The 19,559-nt window shown below is 32.8% G+C and overlaps 1 protein-coding gene and 2 pseudogenes across 3 annotated transcripts; 2 read left to right on the top strand and 1 right to left on the bottom strand.

Moving 5' to 3' along the window:
* The first annotated feature begins 1,375 nt into the window (after positions 1 to 1,375).
* On the top strand, positions 1,376 to 5,951 carry LOC111298936 (nuclear transcription factor Y subunit C-2-like). Its single transcript, XM_022893701.2, has 2 exons — positions 1,376 to 1,535; positions 4,696 to 5,951. Exon 2 carries the CDS (start codon positions 4,748 to 4,750, stop codon positions 5,564 to 5,566), a length of 819 nt encoding a protein of 272 aa, XP_022749436.1. The 5' UTR covers positions 1,376 to 1,535; positions 4,696 to 4,747; the 3' UTR covers positions 5,567 to 5,951.
* A 117-nt stretch (positions 5,952 to 6,068) lies between these two features.
* On the bottom strand, positions 6,069 to 6,982 carry LOC111298938 (SKP1-like protein 14 pseudogene; annotated as a pseudogene). The gene has a single exon (XR_016329579.1). The product of XR_016329579.1 is annotated as an SKP1-like protein 14 pseudogene (transcript).
* A 574-nt stretch (positions 6,983 to 7,556) lies between these two features.
* Positions 7,557 to 17,720, top strand: LOC111298935 (ammonium transporter 2 member 5-like; annotated as a pseudogene). Its single transcript, XR_016329578.1, has 4 exons — positions 7,557 to 9,143; positions 13,218 to 13,854; positions 15,375 to 15,660; positions 17,162 to 17,720. The product of XR_016329578.1 is annotated as an ammonium transporter 2 member 5-like (transcript).
* Positions 17,721 to 19,559: the final 1,839 nt, after the last annotated feature.

The following is a 19,559-nucleotide window of genomic DNA, read 5'->3' as shown; positions in this document are numbered from 1 at the left end:
CGTGGATAAAATTCTAAAAAAACTCACAAGTCTTCTAGTAAATTTTAAAACAATGTTAAAGTCAAGAAGAATGGATTTAAGAAATTCAAATTTAATAAGAATAAAATGTGTTTTCATTATGAAAAGAAAGGATATTTGATTAAAGATGATAGATTTAAAAGGATATTACAAAACCAATGTAATAATTTAAAAAACCATAAATCCATATAATACTCACATTTCAATGCCTTTGAATATTTGTTTTTCTCAAAATGTATTGGCTTCTTTTTTTGTACCTTTCTTAACTTTATTCGACTTTTTCTTGTCTAAACAAGTTATTTTTTTTATCTTTTATTTTTCGACTATTTAGGGTCTAAACATTCATTTTATCTAACTATTTAGGGTTTAAACATTCCTTTTCTTTCACATCATGAACACATTCTTCGATTAAAGCTTAAGAAAATCAGTGTCAAATATTTTTAGAAATCTTTTACAAACTCTTTTTCAATTTAAGCTTAAGAAAATTTTTAGGTTTTTCCAAATCGAAAGCTTAGGAAATTCTATGGGTTTCAATATTTGATTTGAAGGGATTTTGATTTTCAAAGAAAATTTTAGGGTTTAGTTTCTCAAAAGGTTTAGGCTAAAAGAGAATTTCTTCTTTTTAAATGAGTTTAGAAATTTGAAGGATATATGAAAAAACAAATAAAAAAGCAAAAAGGATTTATCAAATTTGAGGGTTTAGGGATTTTTATGCTTATGTGAAAATTTCACATCAACAAAACAAGCATGATCACCAGCTAACGTATCATTTGATTAACGTGCCATATCATTGATTCAATAAAGTAAATAAACCCTTATGAATTAGATAAAAATTATAAATTACAAAAAATGCAAATACTTTTAATATTATAATTATTATGTAAAGATTCAATTCCAATTTTATCTGTAGTAGAGAAACTAATTAATTTAATCAAAAAAAAAAAAAGCAAGTCTAACAAGTTTTATGTCACGTGACTTTCATGGCGCCATTAAAGTTCGTTTCCTTTCACCACCAAGCACTTCTCTTCACAATTTACACGTTATACTACCTTAGTCCTGACGTGACCTCAATATGTTACTGACACGCACACGCGCTTTCCACGTGCTACACATACTTTTTAATTTAAATATCCTGTAATACCCTTCGATTTGACTCTTTTTCACCAAAACAGCCCTCCACCAAAATTCGCAGACATTTCTCTGGTACGTCACCGGTAGTATACGTGGTTCTCTGACCTTTCGTCCAGTTGATATTAGCCACGCGGAATGAAAAACTCTGTCCAGGGTCAGGATTCTCACTGATCGACACGTGTCCTTCTATAATATACCCCATAAGTCTTTCTTTCTTTCTTTCAAATTCAAGGACTTTCCTTTTTCTTTCCTTTGTTTTATTTACATCCCAGAAGCAATATCAGTCCCTCCCTTCTAACTCACTTTCTCTGTTACTTTCTCTCTCTAGTTTTTTTATTCTTTTGGTTTCTGAGAAGATTCAGCTGCAAGAGGAAGAGAAATTATAGGTAAAATTTTATATAATTTTTTATTTTTTGGGTTTTTTTTTTTTTTTTTGTTCTTTCGGGGTTACTATCTGTTGTTTGGTTGGTGAGAAAGAACCAAGTAGAATAAAAGGATTATCTTTTTTGTTTTCTGTTTTTTTGGGGGTTTAACTTTTGTATTTATTTGGGTTTGTGACCACTAATCTTAAGCTAAAATAATAAAAGAAAAAATTCAAAATTTCAGTAATTATTGTTCTAGAAACTGTTTCTTTTTTCATAAAAAAGGAAGTTTGTTATCAGTTCCTAGTTAATGTTAGGAAGCAAGCAGAGCAGTTAGGGTTATTGTTTGAACAAAATGGGTTAGAAGTTACTCCCTTTCCATTGCATGCATGGTTTTCTTTCATAAAAATTCAATGTTATTTAGGCATAAAAAAAATTAAAGTTTTGGGCTTTTATAATTTGTTTAATTTCTCTGCTATAAATTAAAATTGTAATTACTTGGTTGTCATTGGACCAATCATGCATGTCAATTACAAGTGGTAGTTTTAGAAGTGTAGGATTTGGGTTTAATAGTATTCTACTTTAAGGTTAGATGAATAATTTGTATTTAAGCGTAATTAAAAGGAGAGGAATCAGGATCTTAATAATGTAATTTAACCATCAATTATTTGTGTATGGTTGAAAAGAACAATTGACTTTCAAGTGGTTGATTGTCTGCTATATTTTATTTTCCATTTTTAATAAGTATTGGAATCAATTTTTTATAGTCAAATTGAATTCCAAAATCAGTTAATCTTATCTTAATTGCTGTCTTTCTTTGTTGTTTGCCCTCTGAAAAGGTAAAGGAGGGAGGGGCAAAGAAACACAGGAAAAAAGGGATAGATTATATATTATATTATATATATTCCAAGTGTAGCTATAACAAATTCTTCAGCTGTTGAATGCAACGGGTTCGATTCCTCAAATTGAAAATGTATTTGAATTTTCCACTTTAGATATGCTCACATGCATTCAAGGATACAAATAGATGATCTTATCTAGCATGAATAGAAGGAGAGCAGTTTATACAAAAATTATGTTGGATAGGCCTGAATTCTAGTTGCTTTCATAAGGCTCATGTGTAAAATTATTGAACTAATTTTTTATGGATTTTGTTAACAATTTATTCAAAATTACTTTCTTAGTGGGTTTTAGGCTTTTTTTTTGTGGTGAATTCAACTTGTCAAAAAAGGAATTAGCTGTAAGATGGCATTTTGTTGCTGTTATGAATGTGTACTTCTAGACATCTAAATAGAAAGCTTTATTTATCATAAGGTTCTAACTATCTCTTGTCTGCTCCTAGCTAGAGCTAACACTAGGAGATTGCATTGAATATAATTGTCAACAACTAGTTGAATCACATGATCAGCACTCTAAAAATTTTGTTTCTTCCATATAACTTTTACTACGTAGGTCTGTGGTTGTGAATAATTAGTTGAATAATCAATGTAAAATGTTAGAAAGAATCAGAGAAAAAAAAGTTTCAGTTCAAACTAGTGACATATGTTAAAGAGAAACCTGTTTGATGGCTTACAAATTGTCTTATTCTAGGGTGGTGAGAGACAGCTTATTATCATAAGGTTCTGATAAATTCCTGTTGCTTTTAGCTATATCGTATTAGAGCTAAAGTCACAATAGTGCTTGGATCTAATTGTCACTTGCTAGTGGAAAAATAACATTCGGCAACACTATATATGTTTTGCCTTTTTCTCTTAAGGTTACAGTTGAAACACTTGTGATTGTGAATTAGTTAGCTAAATAATCTACCTTGTTCGTTTTTTATACCTAATTATGTGTGTCAAAGCTGAACTGGATATAAGAAAAAGGCTCTGCAAGGTTGAGGGGAGGAGGAAGTGGAGTTCCTTCTTGGTTAAACAGAGATATTGTTGAATTTCAACTTAATATGTTTTAAGTTACTCCTGTTCTGTAGTTCCTGGCCAGTGGCAGATCTAGGATTTGAAGTTAGAACGGGCCAAACTAAATAATAGTTGTAATTTGAAAATTTTCTCTTAGCATATAACATGTTATTATTTTATCAAAAGTTATAAAAATTTTAAGTAAATAAGACATTCCATAATGTAACCATAAATAAGATGGATAAAAATTTGAAATACTGAAACAAAAAAAGTATAACTATTTAACAAATACATTTATTTTTTAATTTTTTTATGAGAACCAAAATATAATATTAATACTTCTTACAAATTAGTTGGAATTTGAGAATTGAAAATTTTTTTGTATTAAAAAGTTTTTTTTTTTCTTAAAAAGTTTTTTTTTTTGGGAAATTTCAACTACAAATTAGAATTATAATTAAGTATTATATAATTGAATAATCAAACAAATAAACTAATCAATAAATTAGAGCATAACTAAACAAATCCAGCATAAAATTGAAACAAATCTATATACAATGAAACTTGAACCTAAAATCTCAAAGTTTTAAACATTTATAATCACAAAGAACAATTTTTTATATTTTTAAAATAGCCGTATTTAATTTTTAAAAGAAGCACTTATAAATTATATGCATTATATCAATATGTATTAGGAGGCTTAAAAAATCTTTGGGGGCGGGGGGGCATAGCCCCCTCTGGTTTCAATGTGGCTCTGCCACTGTTCCTGGCCATCCAAAGTTTAAATTATTTTGATGACCGAGGCTTGAAAGATAGGAATATAACAATGGAAACGTTAATTTATGTATTTGCAGTGAGTCAGTATGTCTATTTTGTGATGGATGTCCATCTACATGTACTGATTGCCAGAGATTTAGTTTTTATTATTGGGTGTTCAAAAAGTGAGGACAATATGTTCCTTGTGTCTATTTTTTTCTCTTCTTTTAGAAGTGCTCCTCATTATTTAAACCTATGACAATCAGAGTAGAATTGGTTTCATCTTTTTATGATGTGTTAACGTGAGATTTAGTCTTGTTTTCTTCATTTCTTCATAATGGCTTTGGGTATAATCAAGAAGCAATGCTTCTTGTCATGGGAGTGGTAAAACCATAAAGGGGATACAATTTGTGCTGTTCTTCACCCAAGTTATTTACTTGTATAGAATCTTGAAAATTGTGGTTTGACACATATATGTTAGCAACATTATGCTTTTATCTGCTTGATGCATACTGTTTTATCTTTATTTGTAACAGAGCGGTAATGAGAAGATAGAACAAGGGCAAAAGGAGCTTCTGGAAAATTACCATGGATCAATCAGAACAAACACAACAGCAGCAGCAGAAACAGCATCAACAACAGCCTGTGATGGGAGTTGTACCTGGTGCAGGCCAGATGGGCTATTCTACTGGCCCTTATCAAACTGCTCCCCTGGTCGCTGCTGGCTCTCCAGCAGTCGTGGTCCCTTCACCAACTCAGCCTCCGGCTACTTTCTCTAATTCTCCACACCAACTTGCCTACCAACAAGCTCAGCATTTCCACCACCAACAGCAGCAGCAACAACAACAGCAGCTTCAAATGTTCTGGGCCAACCAAATGCATGAAATTGAGCAAACAGCAGACTTCAAAAATCACAGTCTCCCACTTGCACGGATAAAAAAGATAATGAAAGCGGATGAAGATGTGCGGATGATATCGGCAGAGGCTCCTGTTATTTTTGCAAAAGCTTGTGAAATGTTCATCTTGGAACTGACTTTACGCTCTTGGATCCATACAGAAGAGAACAAAAGGAGGACTCTACAGAAGAATGATATTGCAGCTGCCATTTCTAGGACTGACGTCTTTGATTTCTTGGTTGATATTATTCCAAGGGATGAGTTGAAAGAGGAGGGACTTGGGGTCACCAAGGCCACTATTCCTTTAGTTGGTTCACCTGCTGATATTCCATATTACTATGTTCCACAGCATCCTGTAGGGCCCACAGGGATGATAATGGGTAAGCCAGTTGATCAAGCTGCATTGTATCCCGGCCAGCAGCCTCGACCACCGATGGCTTTCATGCCATGGCCCCAGGGTCAGCCGCAGCAGCAGCAGCAGCAGTCTCAACAACAGCAAAGTGATTCTTGATCAGAATGGACGAGCGCCAGTTCATTGTAATTGGTTTGTTTTAGTGAAATTTCTGTTAGTCAGAAATTAAATCTAGCACTGCTTTATCTGTTGTTAGGTCGTAGTGGTAGGTTAGGCACAAGCTGTAACATTGAAAGTGGATGATGCCATTTTCAATCAATGGCAGCTTTAACATGTAATGCATTGGGTTTGCTGTTTGGTTTATGATTTTTTTTTAGCTGTGTGTGCTTCTTCCAAGCATTTTTGCTTGAAAGGATCCTGGCCATTATATTATTAGTATGCTTTGAGTATAGCTCCAAAAGAGCTTTAGATGGCATTTGTAAGTTGTAACCGATAAGAGTTGGTACTTTCCTGAAGACAACCAAAGTTATTTTATGCGTTTTAATCCTCTTCTTTTAGGGTATTCCTTGAATTTTAAAGTTTTTAATAATAATTACCATAAATTTTTATGACGATCATCTAAGCTTGGATATCTATTTTCAAGGATTCTTAAATTTGTAAATTTACGCGTTAATGAGACGATAATTTCATTCATGAAGAGAATATATACACAGACAAACACAGAAATATGTAGAAGAGGTGAGATTGGAGGCTGCTGTGCCTCATCCAATTCTACAATTTGTAACAAGAAAAAGATCGTTTAGAGACATGGCATTAACATATCAACATGATAGCCCTTATTCAAGTCATCTAATCCATCTTAGTTATGTTTTAGATCCTAAACAACCGGAAATCTTATAAAAATTGAAAAAAAAAATTTACTCCTAACATAAACCTTGTAAAACCCTAACCCGATCATCAAAATCATTCAATCGTGGTCAGGATCGACACCTTGGAACGCCCATTCATTCTGCGCCCTAACCGCAGCCTCTTCCTCCGGCGTATAATCGTTCTCGATTCCAAAAAACTTCCTTACATACTCCACACTCTTATTTTTAATCCTGTCAGCCACGGCTTGATTCAGCATATCAAGCATATCCTTTATATTCAGATAGTTAGCGGCCAAAATCATCTCCTTCAGCGACTCATTGTCTTGGGCCTTGATAAACTCTTCATCGTAGGCCTTGGCTTCGTCCTCTACCGATGAGGAGCCGCCGCGCGCACGGAACGCCAAATGAGATTTGCAGTATTCGATGATGGTTGAGAGGCATTTGGATGTGACGTTTGGCAGCGGCATGGGTTCTTCGGACGCGTCAGGGTTATCTTCGAAGAACGTCTTGATTGCACCCAACTCCATAGCTATGGCTTCATCCACTTCGAATTCGTGATTATCGGCGGTTCGAAGGGTTATTTTCTTCGCCTTGACTGTGGCCGTTGACATTGTGAGCACTAAAGAGAAGGGTTAGAGAATGGGATTTTGATTGGGATTTTGAGGAGAAAACTTTTGATTCTTGCGCGTATAAAGCACAGAGGTGAGGTATTTATAGCCGCCAATTTTGTTAGGTCTGTGACGGTGAGGGAAAATAAATTATTAAATTATTACTACTAATTTGATATAGTTTGGAATTTCTATTCCAAGTGAAAGACATTTTTTTATTGTTTTTGGAAACCACAAAATTTTATATTATTCTTTAAAAAATAAATAAAAAAAAAAGGCATGGAAATTTCAATTCAATTTTATGCAAATAAAATTTCAATTGCAAAGGTTAATTGATAAATTTGTGCTAGAATTATAATTCTTTTTAGATTACAAATGTATAGTTTGACAATATATATTATTAAGAAATCCTCACTGAATTTAGTATCTATAGTCCAACAACACCAATTCAATCAGGAGTAATTATAAAAATAAAAATAAAAATTTATATACTAATAAAAATATATTAATATATTTTTTTTCAAAATAAAATTTGATTTGCATCGTTTAAATTTTTTGTGTCTAATTTTCTTCTATTTTCTAAATGACTATATCAACGAGTTATTTTCATTTTTTCTATTAATGTTTTCACCATAATTATATATATATATATTTCTTTTAACCTTTTTCAAATTATATGATTTATTATTTCACTCTCTTGTATAGGCCTAGCATTTATAGATACACAAGTAAATATTGGAGTAATAATGCATGTTACACATGAAAAACATAGGTTATTGGTATATTTTAAAATTATAATACTGAATTTTTAAACATTTTATGCCATTTAAAGTATAAATAAATGAAAATTTTAATTTACTATTGTAGTATGCATGTACATGATTAGAAAGTAGAGTTAACAAGGCAGACCTAATAGCCACGATCTGGTGAGGATGCAAACCATTCAGATTCTGCAACAACACCAGGCGTTGGGAGTGGTGGCCGAGACAGAAGAAGCTGCAGGGACATAGGAAATAGAACAGATGGCGGTTGCATGATGACAGCTAAGTTCGAGGAAGACGACATGAATCTCGAACATAGAGAGAATATGCGTGAGGTGGAACATTTGACATGCACGGGATCAAAGGAGCGTGCCATGTCAGACTGGGTTTTGAAAATTCAGCGGGTGGGGTGACGAGAATTGAGTACAGTGAGAGGGATTTGGGAAGTTTTGGGCACTTTCGAAAAGCCCAATAGCGCTGAAAAACCCCAAAAGGTGGTCAAATCCAGTGCTGAGATGGGTTGTACCGGTTAAGTTGACTGCAACCCAAACATCGTTGCTAATAGTGGCCCAGATGAAGAGGGACCTGGCTACAATAGGCTGGATGAGGATCTAGAGGAGCCCTTTTACGCAGAAAACTTCTCAGATGAAGGTGATTGCAATTCAAGGCATGAAACAAATAAGAAACGCAAAGGTAGAAGAGCTAGGAGCATCTTGGAGATTGAAGAGGATCTCTGCACAAAGTTATCTGGTACCAGAGAGAAGAAGGGGAGGAAGTCGAGGAAGGATCAAAGGGATTTGAAGCTGAAAACAAAAGATAGTATTATAGCAAATGACTCGTTGTCTGATGGTGACTTCCAAAACCGAAGGAGGATATTGCGCGAGGAGGATGCTGTCTCAACATGGAAGATTGGGAAATTGCTGGGCATGAAAGCGAGCTGCGGAGATGATATTGTAAGCAAAACCTTGAAGGAAATGGAGTTGTCGGATAGGAGGTAATCTGATTTCGCAGGTTATGCAATCAACGCTTAATTTTAATCTTGGATGAATGTTTGTTTCGTCTGTTGGGTTTTGCCTCCTTGGATACGTGTCCTTTTTATTTATTTTATTTTGAGAATGAGAATCCTATCCTAAAACATCAAAGGATTGGGAAGTTTGACAAAAAGGAAGTGCTGAACTCTTTAGCGAATGTGCAAAAGATCGAAATGTTGCTACTTCAAAAGACTAATCTGGAAGAACTTATGGATTTTATGATTCAAAGAATCGGGCCGAGCGGGAATTATTAGTGTCTTCAGAATGGTGCTGTTGGTAATTCTGGAGGTATGGTAATGATTTAGAACAGAGTCAGCTTTGTAAAGACTTTTGGATACGTAGGAGGCTGAATCAACATGAAGAATTGGGTAAATGTTAGGCACGCAGACAAGCTATGAAAGTGATATTGTGATTAGTACTTTAAAGGAAATGGAGGCTAGGGATTGGCGGCAAATCTGGTTCCGCAGGTATTGACTTTCCTTTTCCTTTTTCTGAAACTGTTTTCCGATGAGTTTTTTGGTAGAGGAGATTATTGGATGTATCTTGCAAAAAGAAAGGGGTGTTGTCATGGTGGCTCGAGAGTTTGGGATTTTAAAAGTTTCATGTGTAGAATTGAATTTGTGTATTTCCCTCTGTGTGGTAAGTAGTTCACTTGGTTTGGTTTGGTAGCGAGAATAAGATAAATGAGCTAGTTAGGACTATAGTTTTATTGAATGGTTGAAGGTTTGGATTGTTGGTTATTGAATAAAGATCTTATTAAAGATATTGAGGCCAATTGGGTTCAATGTTCGAGTATAGAAGGGTTGGCAAGGTTCTATTAAGCTTGTTAAAGAGATTAAAAAATGGAATATAGATGTGTTTCCAATTTCTATAAGGAGATAGCAATGTTTAAAGACAGTGAAAATTTGGATGGGATTAGTTGTCAGAGGGATGTAAGTATGGATGAGTTTGAAAAGAATAAGTATTTTATTAATCTGGAAGTATGGAGTGTTTTTATAATTAGGGGTTGGATTTGGAAACAGAAGCTGAGTTTTGTGACTGAATGAGGGGGCTAAAAATTTCTAAATTCTATCATAATGTCAGAGTTAGAGAAAAGAGAAATTCCATCCTAGGGTGTGTTGATAATGGTGTTTGGATCTCGGAACATAAAGCTATTAGTGCATTGCTATTCAGTTGATTCAACAAACATGTTACTGCTGATTGGTGGGAGAAGCAAGTGCTAACTAACTTGGAATTCAAATTTTGTCTAAAGCATGAAGCTGGTGGTTTGAAATAATATTGGGGGAGCTTTGAGGGATGATATGGTGGAGTGCTCCGTGGAATTTCATAAAATTGATTCTGGAAGTTTTAGCTAAAGCAGGAGTTAATAGAGGTGAGATGTTTCAGGCTCAATGGTAAACACTCCTTGTTTTGCAAGTGTGTTTTTGATCTAGTTTGGCTATGACCAAGCTCTGCATTTCCTCTTTGTTTCCTTGTTGATTGAGACTCACTGTATGGTGTTGACCTTTGCTATAACCTTTGACTCATAAATAAATCCTGACTTAGGAAAAGTTGTGGTATATTGGTGTAAAAGATGGAATCCAGACATAGGAGATTTTGGGACATATTTTAGAATTGATACGTTAATGAGAGAGATGAATGATGCTAAGATGGTCAATATTCTTTGGAAGTTAAGGGGTGAATCAAACTGAGGTGGTATTGACAAAATGGTTTTTCTTTTGGATGCTATTGGTTTTGGAATTTGTTTTATTATATGTGATGTTCTGTTGAGGTACCAGTTGTGTCTGTTTTGGGTGAGAATATTAGAGTCTGAATGTATCAAAGACATTACAATATGAATAAAATCTATTTGACTTAGAAAAACAAAAATTAATTGTTTGATTCCTCTCTCTCAACATATATAATTCAGTGAGACAAACTGTCGTTAAATCCTAAAATAAACACACTTACCATATATAGCACAGTTGTAACAGGATTTACCACTTATAATTTTCAACCTATGGTGCAGTTCACACACAGTCAATTCTACCAAGGTCGAATTTAAGCATTAAAACTAAGCAAAAAATACTGGTAGGATCACCTAATTTTCTCCAACTCTATCATAAAGTTAAGGTGAAAAGATAAATTAAATGAATAATTAGAGAAGGGTTATCATTTTTGCACTCCTTCCAATAAATTGCATGCCTAACCATCCACTGAAACATTTGCAATCATCCAAAAACTTGGACTTAATTTAATGCTTGTTTGTAATTCTTAGGTCAGAGGCCAGCTTATCAGTGCCATGTATAGTCTTCTCATACTCACTGGTTTTTATTTAGACATCAAATTAGCACCCAAGGTTTTTCAGTAATTTCAGGGTACGACGGAGGTGTATTAGTATTAGCATATTTCATCCTAATTACAGCTATTAAGCATTCCAAAGTTCTTAAGCATCACTGTATTCGCTAACTACCAAATAACTACCAAACAGCTGAAAATCAAGCTTTACTCCAACGATTGTTTATCTTAAACTCTCACTCCTGGTTGAAATTAATTTTCACAGGACACTATATAGAATGTCAGAACAAGGAGAGAGAAGAGGTACGTGGGGATAGAAGGTACGTTCCGAGACCAGGGAAAATATATGTAGACAAATAAACATGAATGCTGACTTCAAATAATTTCAGAAGAAAAGGAACGCAACTCATGTAACATCTACTAGTTGGAATGTGGTACACAAGTTGAACCAAGGTTGCAACTATTAGCATTTACTAATCCTTAAAAAAGAAAAAAAGAAAAAAAAATCAGAATGCATGGCCCCGAGGGTTTGATACCTGCATCTTGATGAGATAAATATCATGGCTGAGTGGATATTTCATTTTAGACATACAAAATGGCACAAGATAAAGCATCCTTCACAGTTTGCAGGTCATAGAAGTATTTCAGCTGTCCTGAAGCCTTCATAAGCCTCATAGAAGTATGCCTTATTGGCAGAAAGCCCCAACATTGTTTGCAGGTCACTGGTCATTGTTCTTGCATTCCAGGTGAACATGCATACGAGAAAATGAAAATGATGTGTTTTGCATTTCAAAAATACTGATGTTTCTTTCCAAAAGAAAAAGAAATGTATTCCAACTATCTCACTTCAGAGATTCGAAGAGGGTTAACTACCCCTAAAATGATGTAACACCAAAAAAAAAAGAATATGCGTTGTATTCTACAATTGCTATTTCACTCCCTTTGAATGGATCGTGCACTAATCTTTTTTTTCTTTTGTAGAAATTTGGATTTAAGTCAAGATTTACTAATTTAGCATACAAATTTAAAGGAAAAAATATTAAAATTTCATGGATTTAGGAGTAAGCTTATCCTATGCAATGTCATTTTCATTAGCTGACTTATCATTGATTTGTTTGTATATTGCTTTACTTTAGTATTGCAAAATATTTTGTATTTATTTGCTTTTAGATATCTAATTTTTTTATTCTTATTTATTTTCTTGATCTACTAATTATTTAATTTGTTTGACCAAATTTATATTGATGTTTACTAAAAACCAAACAATATACGTTTTCAGCTACATGTATAAAAAAAACTTGGTAACTCTAATAACAAAGCTCTGATCCGGACAAACCTTTTTAATTTTATTAAAAATAATTATAAACTTTTATTCTTTTATATATTGTTTGGAAGTAAAGTTATGTTTCAAGAAAATCAGATAATTATTTTGCCTACGCAACAAGCATTTTCATAAATAATCATAAAATTCTTGGAAGATAGAATCTCTTCCATTGTCTTTGACTCTTCGTGAAGGCACTGAATATCTATCCTTCACTTTCTAATTTTTTTAAACTCTTTAAACTCAGCTAAAGTTTTAATTTTTTTTTATATAAAATAAACTCACACAAACCAAAAATAATCAGCAATCTTGTCGGCCTAACTACAACATCAATAAAATCATTAATTCTGCCTGAATTCAATTGTTTCTGTCATTAGAATTACGTCTCCAAATCCAACTGAATAAACCGCATAAAAGATATAAATAATAATAACGCCAAGATGTATTAAACAGTGCCTAAAAGTAACATGCATAGGTTCTTGTAAACGATGCTTGTATGCATATGATCTGACCATGTTCTAGTTCATTAGCATCCTCATTCTCTACTGGGCAGACCAACTAAAAAAATCCTCCAAATGTTTTGTTGTTTCATTTTTAAGTATAGACAGCATAAACAAAAAGTTCATTAACCTTTTGATAGATCTATGTCATTATTGAAATAGCAGACAGTTTAACCATAGCAAAATTAGATCGATAACGACCAACCATATTTACATTGAAAGTATCGTTATAGTTGTTTGGATAACTCGATAAGAACCATAGAATATGAACAACACATTTAACTTTAAAACTGGGAAGAGAAGTTAAAAACATTATAATAATTAATGACAAATTGACAATAGAGATGCTATCGTATTGACAGCTGATGGAAATCGACATAATCAAACTGATTAATTTCCTAGTTATTAAATCCCAGAAAAATGATGATTCTTTGCATTGTCAGGTAAGTTTGCAGGGAGACAAAAAGTTGGAAAAAATGACTAGAACCCTGTTTCCTCTTCCTGTTAATCTGATTCCAGATGAGGCCAGCCCATATTGGATGAACAAAGGAGACAATGCATGGCAACTCACAGCAGCTATCCTTGTCAGTTTCCACAGCATTCCAGGAATTCTTATCCTGTACAGTGGCTCGGTGAAGAAGAAATGGGCTGTGAATTCATCTTTCATGGTGTTCTATGCTTATGCCTGCGTTGTTGTCTGTTGGGTGGGTTGGGGCTACCGAATGTCGTTTGGGGAGGAGCTGATTCCGTTCTGGGGAAAAGCCAATGTTGCATTGGATGGAAAGTTTCTGATTGAGAAAGCCTTTTTTAGGGAAATTCCCCAACGCAGCGATGGTGTATTTCCAAGGTGTTTTTGCTGCTATCACATTGATTCTGATAGCTGGAACTTTGTTGGGACGAAGGAAATTTTATGCTTGGATGCTATTTGTTCCACTAGGGCTAACCTTTTCTTATACTGTTACGGCTTTTAGTATATGGTCTCCTAGTGGATTTCTTACAAAGATGGGACTGATCGATTATTCCGGTGGATATGTCATCCATTTATCTTCTGGAGTTGCAGGATTAAAGGCTGCATACTGGGTATGGAACCATTACCATACTATACTGGGTTTTGAAATTAAAATTATTTTTTTATGCAGGATATTAATTTACTTAAGTATAGATTGATCGCACATGACAACCTTTTAATTTAGTATAGACCTGAAAATATTTATTGCTTTTAACTAATTTACTTTTGGAGATACTAAGGTCCAGGTGGACTAGTTTCAGTTGAAAATTTTGCTTCAAAACGATCTAAAATTTATAATCTCATTGATTTATTGTTACCCAAACAATTGCTATGGAATGAATGAAAGCAAAAAGAAAAAAAATTGCACTGCAATGGTGCTAAAATTAAATCCAAATGGGGCCTAAAACTAAGAACCAACTCATCATCTTAACTAATGTCAACTTTTAATTTTTTTTCACTTGTCCAGTGAAATATTGGATGCTAATATCAGTTTATGACCAATATGGAAATTACAGCTTTTTAGTGGCAATAAATTTAAAGTGCTTCTAAATACACCAACATTTTTTCTTTTGACTCCCCATTTTTTTTCCAAAATTTTTTATAAATAAAGTTATTAAATTATCGTTCTCACAAATTTTTAGATATTTATATTTGATAAATTTTATAATTTTTTGAAAATTCATTTTCAAAATATCATATAACTTATTGAAAACAGATTTTCGAAATATGAAACTTTTCAAAAATCTATCTGTGTATGTAGAGGGAGTGAAATTTTAAGAAGAATTATAAAAAACAAATTTTATTAAATTTTTTTTATGAATTAAGATAACAAAAAAAAAGTATTATTAGAAAAATCATAAATTTTAAAATTAATAAAAAATATTAATTTTACTATTTTGATCTTATAAAAAAAAATAAAATCTTATAAGGTCCTAATTAAATTAAAAATAAAATAGTAAATGTAATTTTTTTATAAATTTAAAATGTGTTATTTTTTAATAAATATTTTTTATTGATTATTAAAATTTTATAATAACTCTAATTAAACTGAACTACTTAGAAAAGTCTCTTTATTTATTTATCACGATGGATTTATTCGATTAGTATATTGAATTTTGATAAAATTATATAGTATTCAGTAGTATTACTTGTATAGCTTTAAAGAATTTTAGCTTTCATTATAAACTTATAAGATTTTATTCTTTCTTTAAGATTAAAATAGTAAAATTAATTTTTTATTAATTTTAAAATTTATAATTTTTTTAATAATAACATTTTTATTACACTAATTTATAAAAATTTTTAATAAAATTCTCTTTTCTGTAATTTTTTTTTAATTTCACTACTTCCAAAAGTTATAAAAAATATTCAATTTTAAAATTTCACTACTTTCCAAAAAATTATAAAAAATATTCGATAACTTATGAAAAGGGTAATTAAATAATTTTATTTGTAAAAAATTACAAAAAAAAAAAAAAAAACAATAAAATGTGGAAAGCAAAAAGAACGGTGCATTTAGAAGCACTCTAAAATTTGTTCAAAACGACTGAAACTTAATTTATGTTGATCTATTATTGTAATTTTTTTGCAGGTTGGCCCTCGTCTAACCAAAGACAGGCAGAGATTTCCTCCAAATAACATCGTTCTGATGTTAGCTGGAGCAGGTTTGCTCTGGATGGGTTGGACTGGGTTTAATGGAGAAGATCCATATGTAGTCAGCACTGATGCTTCGTTGGCAGTCTTAGACACTCACATATGTGCTGTTACTAGAATGCTTACTTGGCTGACACTCGATTTTGTATTCTTCAAAAAGCCTTCCGTTATCGGTGCAGTTCAAGGCATGATCACTGGTTTGGTCTGCATCACCCCAGCTGCTGGTGAGTAACTCCACATTCCATCAATTTAATTATGTTAAGTTATAGGATGGAGCATTAATTGGCTTTGCCATTGCATTAACCTGGCATTAATTATTGGACTTAGCTCTGACCCCATTTTATGTACATGAAGTACATTTACATGTTGTGTAATATAAGTTTGTTATCTTTTATTGGTAGTGTTAGTGTAGAACTCTCTCCAAAGGGATAAAACCTTGAAATTACATGGAAGCCAAAGAAAATGATTAACAATAAAGGCTGGGTATGGTTTTAGTTTTTGTGCTTTGATGTTCAAATCAAAAATCGGTCTTGAGAGATAAAAGGAAGAAAATATTATGCAAATGTATGGAAACAAGATGGATAAAGATATTTAGGTGGTGTTATTTATACTTGTGAAATGGGAATTTTGGGTAGTTTAAATTGCCCGAAATTATTAAGATTGATTTAATAGGTTCGAGTTAAGCTAATAATTAACTGTTCACTCAAGTCATGACAAATCATCATCTTGATGGATCTAATATGTAGATTGTTGAGATAACCGAGCTGATATGAGCTCATAAATTCAGATCAAAAGCTATCTAAGATTACTAAAGTTGATTTAATAGGTTCGAGTTAAGCTAACAATTAATTGTTCACTCAGGTTATGATAAATCATCATTCTGATGGATTTAATATGTAAATTATTAAGATAATCGAATTAACGTGAACTCATAAATTTAAGTCAGTCTGACACGTCAATTTATCTCAAATGATTAAAGTACATTTTTTTGTTAGTTGACTTATATTAAAAAGAAAAAAATCTATTTTACACTTTGAATCTAAAAATGCTCCGAGCAAGTAGCTTTAAAATGTATATCCGATTTGATTAGATTTTGCACTAAATTAAGAGACACAGTCTATAATGGCTTTTGGTTTTTTGTTCGCCAATGGTAACACTTTAGTTAATCGTGTGTAATTGCCTTAAGTGGGTCAAATATACTATTTTTTAAAATTTTAATTCAATATACTATTTTAAACGATAAAAGTTAAGTTTGCTTGACTAAAAAAATCAAACAAAGATAATTAATAAAATGGGACAGAGACGGGGTATAAAAAATGGGCACTTAGATTATACATGTTTGGTAAATAATTTAATTATTTTAATTTAAATATAAATAAACTATTTAATTTTTGAAAAATTATATTAACAGTTTACAGTTGAGAACAGATGCTTAAGAAAAGATGTATTTGTTCATCAATAATTAAAAGCGATTTTTCTACATAACCAATAAATGCTACCTGAAAACCCATGTAAAAGCATAATAAACTTTCAAAGTCAATTTGTTCCTATTACTTTACCTAGTTTTCTAGTTTTGTTTTTCCATGGGAATCAATGTATTAAAATGGTGATAATATATATATATATATATATATATATATACACGTATATATTTATCACCACTTTAACACATTACTTACTGTATTACCTTCAAATTGGTTTGACAACATAAAAAAATTGATGAAGGGGTTGTGCAAGGATGGGCAGCAAAACTAATGGGTCTTTGTTCTCGTCAATACCATGGTTCACCATGATGGTTGTCCACGAGATCCAAACTTCTTCAAAAGGTCGACGACACAATGGCAATTCTACACACTCATGCCAGTGCCGGAAGCCTCGGAGGAACACTTGCCGGCTTCTTTGCTGTACCAAAGCTTAACCGCTTGTTCTATGGTTTTTCTGGGCAGTACATTGGCCTATTTTATGGATTAACAAACGGTAGAACAGCTGCTGGAATTCGACAGATAGCAGTTCAGTTGCTTGGGATTTTGTTTGTTGTGATTGTTAACATTTTAAGTAGAAGCATAATATGTCTTTTTGTGCAATTATTTGTGCCTTTAAGGATGTCTCAAGAGGATATGGAGATTGGTGATGAAGCTGCTCATGGAGAGGAAGCTTATGTCATTTGGGGACACAATTGACTCCAAATATGAATTGCCAAAAATGTAAGTAAAGCCGCTGGTCAAGTGGAGATGACGACATGATCAAATTGGGTTTTCTTTTCTTTTTCTTTGTTTTTTAAAAGGACAACAACGACCTAGAGAAATAATTAACTCTGGAGTTCTGTTTACCTTTTTGATGGGCTTTTTAATTAAGTTGTGGAACAACAAGAACCTCTATCATTAATCATTTTTCTTTTTAAAATGGGAAGCGAATTGGGTTTTTAATTTGTGCATGGGAAAACACATGCACTATCTGTCTATGCAAATGTAACTGAATTTTTAGGGAAAAGACTTGCATAAAATTTTTCAAAGTTAAGTTTTGAGTTTTTTATTCAAAATGATTTAATAAAAATTAAAATCAAAAATCAAAATTGATGAATTGATAAAGTTGACTGAAAAATTAATAATATGTAAAAAATATTATTTATAATTCAAACTTAATGAGTATTTATTTGACGGTAAATTTTTTTTTTTTTTTTTGCTAAGTCAGATTTTTATTAATTGATCAAAACAGTACTCTCAACCAATATAAAACACCAATATAGCATATATGTCTATATTATGTAGATGCATCAAAGCAAATCTTTAATAGAATTATAGAAACAGATCCTTTACCAAGAAACCGATTACCACCAAGCTATAAAACATGTCAGATCGATCCATCCCAGCCTTTACTAAACCGCTACCTCTCCAATTAGAGAATCAATGGTTGAAAGTATCTCCCATGGCCGATCTTTTTCTTTCAGACATCAACTAACAGCATTTGGTTTACCAAAGGTAATCAAGGCATGACCAAGAAACTGATACTCAACTTTTAGCAAAGGCATTGGGACTTGAAAGTTTGAACACCTTTGATATAATTGCCAAAAGTAGCTAGTAACCCATCTTGGGCCTTGCAAGTTAACCAGATTTTTAACAGAATGATTATAGCCAAGCATGGAAAAACTCATTTGAGTCGATCCCCATTCTTGTTAATGCGTCCGCAAGGGACTTTACTTCCCTATACGTGTGCACAAAATCCACCATTCCAATATTTTCCTTCAAGCAATCAATCTCTTCCAAGATGCTCCACAATTTCCATGATCTGTTTCCTTTGTTGTAGATCCAAGATACTGCCACCTTAAAGAGTCTGACTCGATGATTAAAACTTATTTCTTGTACCACTATGAGTTCTTAAACATCTCCATTACTTTTTTAACAGCCAATGGTCCTGCCATGTTTGAATCTTGAATGCCTCAAAGACCATAAAAAGTCCTCTGTTGTCGCTTTTAGAGTCCTTCAAGACACCTTCACATCCAGATGGGCTTGGTTTGCCTCTGGTCGAACCATCAACATTGAATTTCAAAATATTCAACGCTGGACATAACCATTGGATTCCCTTCCTAGGATCTTGTGTTTCCTCCCTCCCTGATGTCCATAGAGAACCACCATTCTAATTCATTTATTAATCTCCCTTCTATTGTCGCTTTTATCCAAAACAAGGATCTTAACTTAATCAAGAAGATTATTTCATCTTTATCCCATCTCTTGTTATCAAAAACTGATTTGTTTCACGGTAACCAGATCGCCCATAGTGTAGAACTGCACACTGCCAAGTACTTCTGTTTACTTTGTACCCTCAACCTCAAGTAAACGCTCTCATACAAACAACAACAATCCCTCAACATTATTCGGTGCAACCCATTCTAACCCCCACCAACTAAATACCTTACACCATACCACCCATGAGAAATAGCATGATATCATGACATGCACACGGTCCTCTTCCCAGGTTTGACACTATAAGCATATTACTTGGCCCTACTCTAAAGGCACCCCTCGAGCTCTCAAGAAAAATTTTGTAGGTATACCGTTTTGAATAGCAAGCCAAATGAAATTATGAATGTTAAGAGGTGTATTGTTTTTCCAAAATGTGGTGATTG

The sequence above is a fragment of the Durio zibethinus genome, chromosome 18, assembly GCF_047325235.1.
Source record: "Durio zibethinus cultivar Kanyao isolate XHJ-2024 chromosome 18, ASM4732523v1, whole genome shotgun sequence".
Taxonomy (NCBI): domain Eukaryota; kingdom Viridiplantae; phylum Streptophyta; class Magnoliopsida; order Malvales; family Malvaceae; genus Durio; species Durio zibethinus.
This window is presented reverse-complemented; position numbering and strand designations above follow the sequence as displayed.

Coding starts and splice junctions, on each gene's coding strand:
- LOC111298936 (XM_022893701.2), top strand. CDS start 4,748: ATGGATCAATCAGAACAAACACAACAGCAGCAGCAGAAACAGCATCAA.